This window comes from Anser brachyrhynchus, assembly GCF_964034855.1.
Source record: "Anser brachyrhynchus genome assembly, chromosome: 2".
NCBI lineage: Eukaryota > Metazoa > Chordata > Aves > Anseriformes > Anatidae > Anser > Anser brachyrhynchus.
The window spans coordinates 139,269,203-139,282,256 of NC_137695.1; the positions used below are offsets into that span (position 1 = coordinate 139,269,203).

At 37.4% G+C, this 13,054-nt stretch overlaps 1 protein-coding gene across 12 annotated transcripts in view; it reads right to left on the reverse strand.

Annotated features, from left to right (window-relative positions):
* Nucleotides 1–13,054, reverse strand: part of RGS22 (regulator of G protein signaling 22) — a 74,456-nt gene that overhangs the window by 37,222 nt on the left and 24,180 nt on the right. For all 12 annotated transcript variants that reach the window (XR_013947703.1, XR_013947704.1, XR_013947705.1 and 9 more), the window contains exons 8-14: nucleotides 12,055–12,733; nucleotides 11,367–11,528; nucleotides 10,216–10,387; nucleotides 8,420–8,559; nucleotides 7,767–7,872; nucleotides 5,755–5,880; nucleotides 4,079–4,180 (exon numbers count right to left, since the gene is read on the reverse strand). Coding sequence is in view for 7 of the 12 variants with exons in the window: in XM_080583166.1 (XP_080439292.1) it covers nucleotides 4,079–4,180; nucleotides 5,755–5,880; nucleotides 7,767–7,872; nucleotides 8,420–8,559; nucleotides 10,216–10,387; nucleotides 11,367–11,528; nucleotides 12,055–12,733 (1,487 nt within the window). In the remaining 5 variants the exon portion in view is untranslated. The remainder of the gene's footprint in view (nucleotides 1–4,078; nucleotides 4,181–5,754; nucleotides 5,881–7,766; nucleotides 7,873–8,419; nucleotides 8,560–10,215; nucleotides 10,388–11,366; nucleotides 11,529–12,054; nucleotides 12,734–13,054) is intronic.

The following is a 13,054-nucleotide window of genomic DNA, read 5'->3' on the forward strand; positions in this document are numbered from 1 at the left end:
CAATCTGCTCACATAAACACTGTTGTAATGTTTTGCTGTATTAGGGACTGCCTTTGCAGACTACTCTACCTGCAGAACTCTAACCATGTTTAATTTCATCTGCAAAATTAGTGTATAATAAAGAAAGACTTCTTTTTTTTTTTTTTCCTATAAAAAATTGTTAGGGCTGGTAATACATGTGAAGCAGAAATTTAGAGGTGGTTAAGCCAGCAATAGGTGTGCACGTTTCTGAACTTGAAGAACCAGACCCTCAGTGCTGTAATCAGTACAGCCTCTTCACCTTTGAAGGATGCAGATTCACACTGTCTGACAATTTGGTGAGATGCCATCTTCTTGCTTTAATCTTTGTAAGAATCCATTGCTATGGGATTTGACCCAGCAAGTAAAAACATAACATCACAAAGCCACAAATTGACTGCATGCACTTGCAAATGGCAAGAGAAAGAAGGAGCTTTCATTCCTCTGCCCCTTGCTGAGGGTTCAGGCACATCTGTAGGTCTGTGCTGATTTCAGTGCAAGGACTGCAGGAAGACCAACTGCTAGGAGTTCTAGACATGTCAGAAAAGAGAAAAAAAAATTCTGTGTACACAGCCTTCAACACTGGGCAATGAAATTAACACGACATAAAGAAAAAAAAAAAGGTTTTTGTCCTTTTAAATGGAATAGTCATAGCCTTTTTAGATTCCTATGTCATGGAAATTTTGCGGTTTTCTCAGTGGAACAGTGAAACTGTGGTATTGGCCAATGTCCTAAAGGATCAACAGAAAAAAAAATGACATTATATGAATTTGAAGTTTATAAAACTCATACAAAAATATTAGGCATGTTATATCAAGTGCACATCATGCTTCATTTACTCGCTGTTTTGTTTCTTTTGTAAAACACAGAGAACTTTCCTACCTGCCAGCTATACATTTTCCTATAAGTGCATTAGAAGAAGTGATGGATCCAGCCCAAAAACCTGATCTGGAATTTTGATCAGAGTTTGCATATTGACATTAATTATGATGGCACAAATCTGAAAATATGAAATGTTCAGGAAATTCAGATTAAGATTTTGGCCTCATTTATTAATTTTCAAATCAGGGATTGTTCAGGCCTTGTTTTTTTTTTTGTGAATTCACCTCAGATGAGGCAGCTTTGGTAAGTAATCTCAGAATGACTAGAGTGAAGCAAGAAACACACCGAAAATTTAAGCCCAAGTGCTTCATATTGCTGCTCTTTGGTGTGGATATTGCGCTGATCTAAATGAGGGGCTTATGCAGCTGCTTGACAGAATTACATGATGGGAAGAATACAATGCACTGTCTAGCCTTAAATGGAAAGGCTGCACTGCCTTAACCCCCATCATCACTTTCCATTAACATAAATCTTGCATCTGACCCTAGAACTTCACAGTAATGAAAACTTCCTCTATCTAAGCCGATTCTAGTGTAAAATATTGTACTTCCTATAACTATATTAAACTTTCCAACTCTAAGTAACAATTTTTTTCAAAGGATACATCTGTTTCTTTATTGTTTTTCTTTCCCAATTTATTTTACACTCCTGCGTGCATGGTTATAGTGAATAACCACATACGTTCCTGGATGATTACCAGTACCCATCATTTTTCTTATGTATCAGATTTCATCCTCATTCTATGTTGGTGTTTTGTTTTGTTTTGTTTTGTTTTCCCTGAATGAATGAATATACACCCCCCTGAATGAATGTGCTTCTCTATCATAAAACTAGATAAAAATACCTAACAAATGAAACAATGAGTAGCAGACACAGCAATCCAGGTTTGCTCTTGTTCCTAACAGGAAGCAGGCAGAACACATACAGAATACTCTGGATGTCTCTTTCTGTAATAAATAGTAAAATACATAGGATGATGTGTTGTTAGAATCTGATCCACATTCTCTTAGGAGTATTTGGTATGACTATCTTATTGTGCCAAAGGTGAGCACAGAATCTGGGAGAGCATCTTTTCCATAAAGACCCTGTAGATTGGATGCAGCTTGACTCTTAACAGTGTTCCAATGAAAACAAGAATAATTTTTGTGAAGCCTTAAAAGGCAAGCTTGAGAATGATACCAAATGTTGCAGCACATGTGTTGATTTGTTATGTTACATTTCAGCTGTTAGTTATGCTAATGGAACAGTTTCGCATATTTCGTTTTGATGTATTTACTTTAATGGCTATGTGTATGTAGCTCTTTGCAATTGCCTAGTAACACAGATTGTGCGATGTTCTGCTGTCACCACCAGGCCGGCACTGGAAATAAGATAAGAAAAATAAAAAAGACCTGAACCTTAATTATCAACCATGCAACCATACCAAAAAGAGAGGAGACTGGTGTGAAATTAAGCTGAATTAAAAACTGAATCATCTTAACCTAAGACCATCATAGACCATAACCTAAAATTGGCCTACAAAAAATATACAAGAAGATCAAGACACAGGCTAGATACAGTAGGTTAAATAATTAAATATTTTTTTTAAAGAAGAAGAAATTTCTCATATTTTTGACTTTACACAGAGTGCCACTGCTATACTCCTAACTCTCTGATTAAACAAGCTAACTGTGCCCACAAATGACACAGCAAATTTGGGTCAGTATATCTTTGCCTAATGGAAAAAGGGATTTATCCAATCTGCTTGTGAATCTCCCACATCTTGACATTCCCCAGAGTAACAATCCCTATCAAGTTTCCCAAAAGATTATCTAGTTAAGTATACCGCAACTTCAGAGACTCAGCTACACAGTTAAAAGGATAGGGACAAAACATCCACGCTGTCCAACATGCTTGTGCAGCTTCTTTGATAGGTGAGAGTTCTGGAGAAGGACTCCAGGACAGGCAGATAGCTTACACGCCTGTTGTGAACTAAGTCCCTAGCCACAAACCCATAAAGATATGGGAGATGATCAGCCTTAGGAATGCCATCAGTAGAGCTAGAGGGGGAAAAAAAAATAAACAAGGGAGTACTTCGGGTTAGCCAGTATGCAACAGGGAGAGGGAGTCCAAGTTTCAGCCTCTGCTTAGAGTTTCCAAACAATTAACACTGATTCTAGTGAAAAATCTGTACAAATATGCAACATTGTGTAATTTGCCCCAGTAAAACTCCCAAGTTAGAAGACAAATTCAAGATGCTCAATAGCGTAAGCTATACAATGAGATTATTCTCCAATGCTCCCTAGAGATATTTGTTCCAACAACCTCTGAAGTAGTTTTGCTCTATTACAGCGTATATTCAAATATGCAGATAGAATATACTCCTACACAAGGTTTACAGAGGGAAAACAGACTGAAGTTTCACAAAATGATGTTAAAAGTTGTTTGGAATCCTTCTCACAATATCACACTGCTGTAGCCTCCTTCCCTGACAGTATCAGACTATTTTGCAGTCAGTAAGAGCTATCAGTACCCATTGCCTGGGGTGAACCAGCTTAGTTTTGTTTTATTCCCTGACTTAAAGTGCATATTCTGTTAAGAATACTTGTTTATAGGAAACATCCATTCTGCTTGACAGTAAATAAGGGTCTAAAGATCAAATCTGGGGGTGGAGGAGATGCTTATGTAAAGAGTATAACAATGCCCTGACAACCAGAAAAGGAAAATCAGGACTGACAACTGAAAGATCCATTTTCATGACTTAAGGTCATTATCTGAGGCCTGGACTATGAGACCTGCAATTTTAACCCACACAGGAGATGGAAAGAAAGGTAAAACACAATTAGATGATTTATAAAAAAATGTTATCACAGATGTTAATACTAAACAGGAGGTTTCCAAATACGACGTAGAGTAGCAAAGGGGAGATTAGGTAAAGTGAGTATAATAGATAAAACTGGGAACAGACAACAGAGCTTAGAAATGAAACTATGCATGTTTAACATTTAAATCAAGAAATTCTGTGGAAGCAAGCCAAAGAGCTTCTTTTATTGTCCACAAACCAGATATACTTTGGTGTGAGTTGTCAAGATTTGGAAACTTTTCTATCTTCTTTTCAGTCTTTACACTGAACAAAAGCATTTGTGAAGGGAATGAACAAATGTATTTGTGAAGAAAAAATACATTATTTACAACTTACTTGAGCTTGCTTGCATATTTTAAAGGGATGAAGAGTTTCTTGGTAGAAAAGCTGATGATAAGCCTGTAGGTCAGCCCAAAAGTACGCACTGTTCTTCCACAACTAGAGATGAAAAAAACTTTAAGTTATTACTACCCAAATATCAGTCATTTATAGAAGGTTGAGTTTCCAATGCAAGTAATTATTTAGCTCCTTGGGGTCATCATAAATCAAGCTCAATTTAAGATGGATTTAATCTTCTGTTGCATACTGGCAGAAGGACAACATATTTAATGGCATCGTCACTGTGATACTATATCTTTTATTGTATCCTTTATGCATAATTGGCCATTAAAATTGTTAACATTGTAGTTAACATTTGAAGAGTAACCACATTTCAGTGGCATAAAGCCAGCACTTAAGAAGAAACGCTGATAATGGACATGCAGAATTTGTGCCACGGTGAAATAGCATTTTGCAGCAATAACCAAAACAATTAAATATTGTGTGCTTGATATATGTTACTGTGACTATCATTGCATTTTTGTTACATGAATTTCTGAGGCATAGAGTCTTGGAACCAGTTCATAAATTCAAACAAACGCCAAATTATCTTTTAGAAAAAGGAGTCTAAATCTTTCCCCAAATCCTCTGTTTTAATTATGGTGTTTGGATCTGAAAAATACCCCGAAACCGCCATCACTGGACAATAATGGATGTGTTTCAAAAAGATAGGGGAAGGAAACTTTTTTCCACAAACTTTAGCCCACCAAACCTGGCATATAAATGAAATAGGTTCCACAGTTTTAGACAAGACCTTAAGGAAATAATTTTCAAAGGAGTTTGGCACCTGCATATACTAGAGGATATATGGGTTGGTGCCTATCTCCCGTGAAAAATGAGTTACTTTTACTTAGATTCTACCTATACACATTTAACATTTTTAGTTGAAGGTATTTAGCTTTGAAAATGTTGACTTTTTCCTTCTAGTAGCCAAAGGCATTTCTAGCTACTGCTGCTCGATTCTGGGTTGTGCTAGCAGTGAAACAGATGTCCATCTTGATCGTATTCAAGTCTCCCCTAAAGACTCAATGTTCCTCAAAAGCCACTAAACACTGACTCAGATCAATAAATTGTTCCAACCAATCTTCAATTTACACCCAGCAAAGAATGATGACTTTACTGACTGCAGGGAAGAAACAGTGTTATGTTTCTCAGAAATCCAAGAAGCTTCATGGAAGTAGAAGAACGTTTTTAAAACATTGGAGAGTTTGGACATCGCTAACCCAACAAGCAAGAATGAGACAGATTATCATGAGTAATAGCATAGCGGATTTTCCATCTTTATAAAAAATGTTTTTGTGGGTTAAGATCTCATTTTTTCTGCCAAGTTAAAGGCTAGTTTTTAAAAATGATTAGTCTTTTTTTTTTATTCCTGATGGTACATTCAGATTTCCAATAGGTTTGAGACAGTTAGGATCTGACAGCTTGGTTAAGACCTGTCATTAGTTTGAATATACATATGAACAGTTTATTGTTGTTGAGGGATTGTAGTCTCACAAGTAATAATTCATCCAGTCATCAATCTTTCTTTCTCCAATTTTTCTTTTTTTTTTTTTTCAGTCTGGCTGCCCTCTATAACTTGGCATTCAGTCAGTTATGGACTAAATTATCACAGGGTAGGAAAATGCTCATACCTTATTCCCTGACTTCTCACAGAAGTGTGTGAAGTAGTAGCCTGCTCTGCTTTCCAAATAAAGAGACTGCAGCATGCTTTCCATTATTGATTTCCCTAAGACAGCACTGCCAGCAGCACTTTTCCCCTGGACAAAAATATATATATATATAGTTATACAACAAGGAATAACAGACTTTCATTATTTTTAAATGTCAGTACTTTGCAATGGAGGGCCATGCAGTGTGTTCAATTAGTACGTTCATCCCAAGAAACCAGACTCCATTTTCTATTACATACGCAACTGATCATAGCTCTCTTTACAATTTTCCTACTAAATATTCATGTCCTATGGAGTAAATTTGATGACTTAAGGTGTGCAGAGTAGCAAAATGACTGTAGCATTCCATAGGTGGTTCCTCGAAATAGGAAAAGAAACTTGGCCTTAATTCTGTCATTGACTCTTTAGCACTGAATCCAGGGAATTCTAGTGATACTAAACTATATCACTTAGCTGTCAAAAGCTGTCTCAGCTCAGGCTACTGTGTTTTGTACTAACAGAAGTTACCAAGTGATATTTTTGGTCAAACCTCATAGTGGTTAATTTCCATGGAATAAAATATGTCTCTTGGAGGTATGCCACCAACATCAGCAACAAAATCATGAATATTTTAAGGGAGGAAAATCATACCCTTTACAGCAGCTAGCTCCCAGGGCATTTGAGGAGGAATACATCCATTTTGCCAATGCTCACAGAGAAGCCAGAGGAGGTTACAAACTAGTACATTAGCTTCTGATGATCACAAAAGAGAAACTTTGGCTGGCCTGCCACCTCTGATAGAAAAGGTGAAAGTAAATGAGTCTTGTGGCTGGCAGCCAGCTTCTTTCCAAGCAGTAACAGGGATGGAAAAGGGCAGGAGGAAGCAAGGCTTCTGAAGCAGAGTAGGAAGATCCCACTCCCCAGTATGAAGTTAAATTGTGGATCCCTGCATTCCCCTTTACATTGTATTTGTGATAGCAAATTGTGGGGTCCTGACTGTAGGTTCCAGTCTAGCCTTACAAGTGTAAACAGAATTTTCCTTCCCTCAGCCAGAGAGAAACCCTGCATGATGAAGGTGCATAAAAACTAATAGTTCATGATGTAAACATTTCCTGAATGTAAGTTTCTGAATGTAAATGTCCCTAATTGCAAAGATAAAGCTTTTCTTCTGTCAAAATTAACAGAGAAATAAAAAGAATGCAGTGAAGTAATAAACAAAGCATGATTTTGGTGTGAAAAGCAAATAATCATGTGCTCAACTGATCAACTAATTCCATGCATATGTAAACAGGCCCAGATTTCATAACATACTTTTTTTAGTAGTGAGGCCATGGGTATCGGTACCTCCGTGAAACAGCAAGCTGCTTTGTGAACATTCCACAAACATTAAAGTTTTAGATATGTTTTAAATTGCTAAATCTGGACATCTCAAATTGCTTGATTTGTCAGCATTTTAGTAGTTATTAAGAGAAGGCTCTTCTGGGCAGCCTGTCCCTCCTGAGGCTTGCTGGACTGAGGGCTTGCTTAGGAGGCACTAATTCAACAAACAAAAGAACAAAGAACGCAAGCAATAAAGATGACTTTTACAACTGAAATATTTTCCCCTTATGAATTTTACTATTTTAATGACTTCCTATGCCAGATTCAGTTCTCAGTTACACTTTAAGTCTGATACACTTTCCTAGGTAATGATTCCACTGAAGCATTTATCCACTGAGTTTTCCATAATAGCCTACTGAACACATGGTCACCATGGAGAAGATCAACACTTTCTAGTGAAAATAAACCTCTGTATGTGCCATGATTTCCTATCAAATAGGTGACAGATACCACACACAAAATGCTGACATTCTAATTATACCTCTGCATAAGGCATTGACATTCACATAATCAAATCCATTTCCCCCATCATTGCCTACTTCCCCTTTAATACTACAGAATAAAATATTTTAACCCATGATTCAAGACAACTAAAGTTTTCAGGTACTACTTACTGGGAGCAACTCAGCATAGGTATACTTTCTACGAGCCTGGTATTGCATTTCTGTAGAGTCATCCAAAGTTATGCAAGGTATCATGTCCCTGCTCACTGGCTTTGGCCTGAATCCACACACAAAAAAAAAATTAATACTTATTTAAGAAAAAAACTAAGACTGTCAATGAAATAAACAACTAAGAAAGGACATCAGACTGGTAAAACAACATAGCAAGCAGTAGAGAAAAAGTAAATGTAGTTCAAACTTATAGCGAATGTAAAAAATGTAAAGAAATACATGTGACCCTGTGGAAATAACTGACACGAAATATCTTTGAGGCCAAATGCTTGAGGTGGGTTTAAAGAATGTAAATGTATGTAGAGAATATTAATGGTTACATGAAAGAGTAAAAAACTTGTATTTGGAGAAATAACCCCTTTTGTGTTGTGGCACAAACAAATGAATAACTAATCAACCAGGAAGAAGTTCTCCATGCAAGCAATCTATAGCATAAATGTGCTTCACTAAGCAGAATACTGTATTAAAGGTAAGTATTCATGAAAAGAGTAGGATCTAAAAGCCTTTCATAAATGTTTGAGGTATATTGGTGTGGAGAAAGATGTACTTTTGTGTACTTTTTGAAGTAGTTTTTGAAGTCCTTTTGTGCTTACCACTTTCTACTGCTAGAAAAGTCATCCCTTTGGGGGCTCTGATGTGATGACAAAATAGGTGATAACCTTGATGAACTCTTCAAAGAGAAATTTGGTGTGGCTAGTTTCAAAAATGTTGTTGGTGTGCTGGTTCTACTTCTCTAGAAGACACAGCAGAAAAATAGGGCAATTAGGTTATTTTTCCACCTTTCCATTTTCTTAACATGTTCTCATTAACTACTCAAAAGCATTAAAAGCTTTTCAGGACCATTGTTCCTTATTAATCACAATATGTAAAACTGGAAATTGCAAAAAAACTTCTCTGTGTATCTTTCTAGATTTTTCAGGATACTTTAATAACTACAGTAGCTTAGAAATTACATTTTTAACAGGTAGAAATATGTTACACACACTCTGCATAAAATTACAGAGGATGTCAGGTGAAAAGCATGCTTTGTGAATCTTGAGAATCTCAAGGACACCTTGAGTAGCTATCTGTAAATCAGGGCTGTAAGACAGATATAGGCACTCAGACTAAGAGAGAAAGGGTGCATTCTGCTACACCTTCACTAACTTATTCTGAACAAAATCATGTTATGACTTTTTGGAGATGCCAGTTGTACTCAGAGTGCTCTCAGAAATTCAGCCTGAGTTACTGCTTTTTCTAAGCTCTGGCAAGCACAGTGGATATAGAAGATTCAGAAATCCAGATTTCTCACAGCAAAAACAGCAGCAAGAAGTCAGCTGATTCTGTAAGAGTCATGTGTGCCAGGTCATAGTTTTCTTCAAGCATTGAACTCAACAGGGGCTGGAAAACCTGCAGAGTTAGGATCCTGTCTCCATGACCTACAGCTAGTCCTGGGTCATTAGCACACCTTGTGAAGCCAGAGCTGGTCTCTGTAAGAAGCAGTTGCTTCTGGCCCATTCCTGCTGTGCTCAGTGGGAATCTCATCCTGAACTCAGCTGCTTCTGAAAAGGAAATCTGTCCCGCTGTTTCTCCTCCATTATCCCTATGAACTAGCTTTTTGAAAACATGCATTAAAATTGTAGTCTAAAACTATCCACTTGAAAGTAACAGAGGTATGTGTGAATAGATCTGTGGCATAGACCGCCCAGTTCTTGATACTGAAAGCACACTCTAGAGTCACATTCTCCAACTACCTTCTGTCCAGAGTCTTATCACAACATTGCTGAAAACCTGCTGCTTTCACTGCAATCACCTCTCAAACTGAGGCTTTCAGGGAAGAGCAGAGTCAAAACTGAACTGGCCATCTGCAAGCTACATGCTGTGAAAAAGACAGGTCATTGTCCTGTGGTTCATGACCCTCTGTAGAAAAGAAAAGTCCTGTGTAGCTAGATTATTGAAAGACTGTGGTGATAGAAACTGGGCAAAATTCTGCCCTTTTTACAAACATGAAAGTAGATTGAGGGTAACTGCAGTGAATTTGTAAGAATTACTCTTGATTAAGATAAGGCTGGTTGAGGGTCAGGATCTATGCTGCTAGAATTTTAGTATTTTAATTCTATTAATTAAATTAAAATTAATTAAAAAGAATGAAAATAAAATGTGTATTCGAAAGACTTACAAAATAGCCAGGATATAACTGAGAAGAAAGTTTGGCTCAATTTACAGTGACCTGTTGCATAAAATGTAGTAAAATGATACTGTATTTTGCTATATAACCATCTGGAAGAGACAAGCTTGCTAAATCTTGACTTCCTAACAAGCAAGTATGATATCCTTGTTATGTTGAATTCAAGGAGTTCTATTGTTATTTTTTGATGGGACAAGGTCTCAATGTCATGATACTACCTACCTGAGGAAGCATCCTGGGCATGCAAGATTTAGATGTCAATGGCAGCAATGATACCATTTGTGGGAAAGGATCAATGTCTACCCTTGGTCTCTCCTGGCATGTGTGCCAGAACTTCAGCTTTGCACTGGCAGTATCTATTGCTGTTGAATGAGTGACACAGAATCTGGGACCCCTAAAGAAAAAGAAAAGGAAAAAACAAAAACAAACAAAAACTAATAAATAGATTTTTTCCAAAGCATGAAATACTAGGCTATTTGGCTTTTTTTTCCTTTTTTTTCGTTTTTTCTTTCTTTCTTTTTTTTTCATGATGGTGTTTACTGTATCAAGATATGGTGCTATAAGCACCTAGAACTGAAAATCAGTTAAAGATATGTTTAGACATTGCACTCTTACAAACAATCTACACATACATTAACTTAGACTCCAAATACTGCACCATTCATTACACAGTTGTCTTTGTATAAGTCTGTAGTGGGATATGCCACATTCATCCTACAGAAAAGAATAGGAAAGAATTTTAGGTCACAGGACATAGACCACAGCTCTCATGAGGCTTCACAGCAAAGTACACAACTGCAGGTATTTGTTTCTGCCTGCAATGTGTTGATACCCCTTGGGGAGTAGAGAAGACCTTCAAAAATCTAGCTAATGTTTTGGAAGCAGGCTAGAATTTGTATCCTTGCTTAAGCTGTCAATATGTAAAGGCATTTTGTATAACAGACATTGAACAGTAAAGTCTCAAGGTCAAATTCCACGTAGATGTATACACAGAGCATCCTCAGAAACTTGAGAAGGGCAGTATGGAGAATAGGTTAGGACAGAATTAACCTTCTACGCCTGCAGGGATTTCTCTACCCTGCAGCCAAAGTTTATTAGAATGGTATCCAAGGTAGCTATACACAAGGTAGCTCAGATGCTCTGGCAGTAAAATAACAAAGGTTCAGTAAGGCAGATCTACCTGTCTTCTCAACAGACTGCAGTGTAGTTTAGTCTCAACTTAAAACTGAGAGGCAACATCTGCTAGTATTTATGTGACATTACTTCCATAATTGCAGTGGGATAAGTGAGAAGAAATAAACCTAGGAGGCTTATCAAAGAAAAGGGAGATTTGTTAAAAAGTAGGATCTTAGTTCATGTTCGTTTTTTCATACCAGTAAAGAAGAAGAGGTTTCACTACTTCAGGCTGAATCCGCCTTAAATGCTTTATATTCCACTGATCTCCACGTAGTAGATCAAGTCTGAGTAACACTTCAGAAGTGAGGAAATAGTCTCCACTGCTCAGCAGATAGAATTTTTTCATCCTATCAAGTTGCCTTGAGTCAAACAAAAATAGTCACATAAGCATGTATCGTATGTTGTATAGAACTAAGTACAGTACATTCTACTGGTTAACCTGCTGTCATGCAATGTATCTAATTGCAAGTGGCAGAAGCCAAAACAATTCTTCCACAAATTAAAGACAGGTTGTGTATAAGAAAAAATGTACAGTGCCTTAGGATAGACAACCTGAATCTGGTAGAGCCTTTCACTAAAGCAGTTTGTCATACAGAATGCCCCACTTGTGATTTTAAGTTCTTTTATTCTTTTTGCCTCTCTGTTGCTTTCTGTTTTCTAAATTTCTTTCTAACAAAGCCTCAATGCTAAGGTGATTCTGAGCACATGGAAGTTTTGCTTTATGAGCTTCACCAGACTCATTTCTGACATAACCTGTCAGGATACTCATGATTAATTGTGTCCATTCCACTCAAACATTATTTATTCTGAAATCTCAAAACCTCCATTGATCTGTGTTACAAGTATAAAAAATAATAGGAATAAATGTTAAATAATGGAAAATACCTTTGTTGCCTTGTAGCGTCCTTAAGAACCTTTAGTCTCTCAATATCCATCCAGAGACACCAATACCTCTCCCCAGGTGTTCCTTTAATGAATTTCTTGAATCTTTCAAACTCATTTCTGTTGCCAGCATCATATGTTTTGTGGCTAATACACCAGGCAGCCCTACTGTCGGCCCCATCACTTTCAGAACTTGATCTTAAGCTCGCTTCTTCAGTATCCTGTTCTCTTACATCTCTCATGGAGTCTAAGACAGTAAATGGAGAAGAACGTTGGGAAAAGAGTGGCTCTACAGTACCACATGCAACTTCATTATTTGCTAACTCATGTGCAAACACTTTAGGCTGTTTATGGAAATCCACATCACTCTCAATCGCGGCAGCTGGCTGGTGGTTCAGTTCTGAAATGGATTCCTCCATTACAAATTGAGTATAAGATGGGATGATTTCTTCTGGTGTCTGAAGAGTTGCATTTTCCTGTCCACTTTCTTCTTTTGATGCACTTTCCAGTTTCTGGTCTACATAAATTAGCTGAGTATGAGAAGGAGTTTCAGCAATAGCCACAGAAGAATGCTCCTCAGCCTCTCTGGATTTCTCCCTAATATCACCAGCTTTTGCTGACGCAGTCCTTGAAGGGGAAAGGAAACTCCATTGGTGATATTCCTTAGACAGGGAACCTGCTTCTGCATTAAATCAGAAAAGATCATTGAACACACTTTTGGTTCAGGACTGTTCTCTTGCATATCAACATTTCCAATGCAACTTATTCATACTGTGCTGCAGCAGCAGAACAATGAGGCCGTGTTGCACTGCAGCACAGGTATCAGTGGAGGTGCTTCTGCTCTTGCTATCTGGCTAGAAACTCAGCCCCATGACTCAGAAACTCATTCCCTATTGCATTCCAGCAGAACAGCAGAGTTCAGGAACAAATCCCTCTGGAGTCAACTGTCCTGTTTACTCAGCTGAATATTACAGATCCTCAGCATTTGGTAAACCACCTTGTT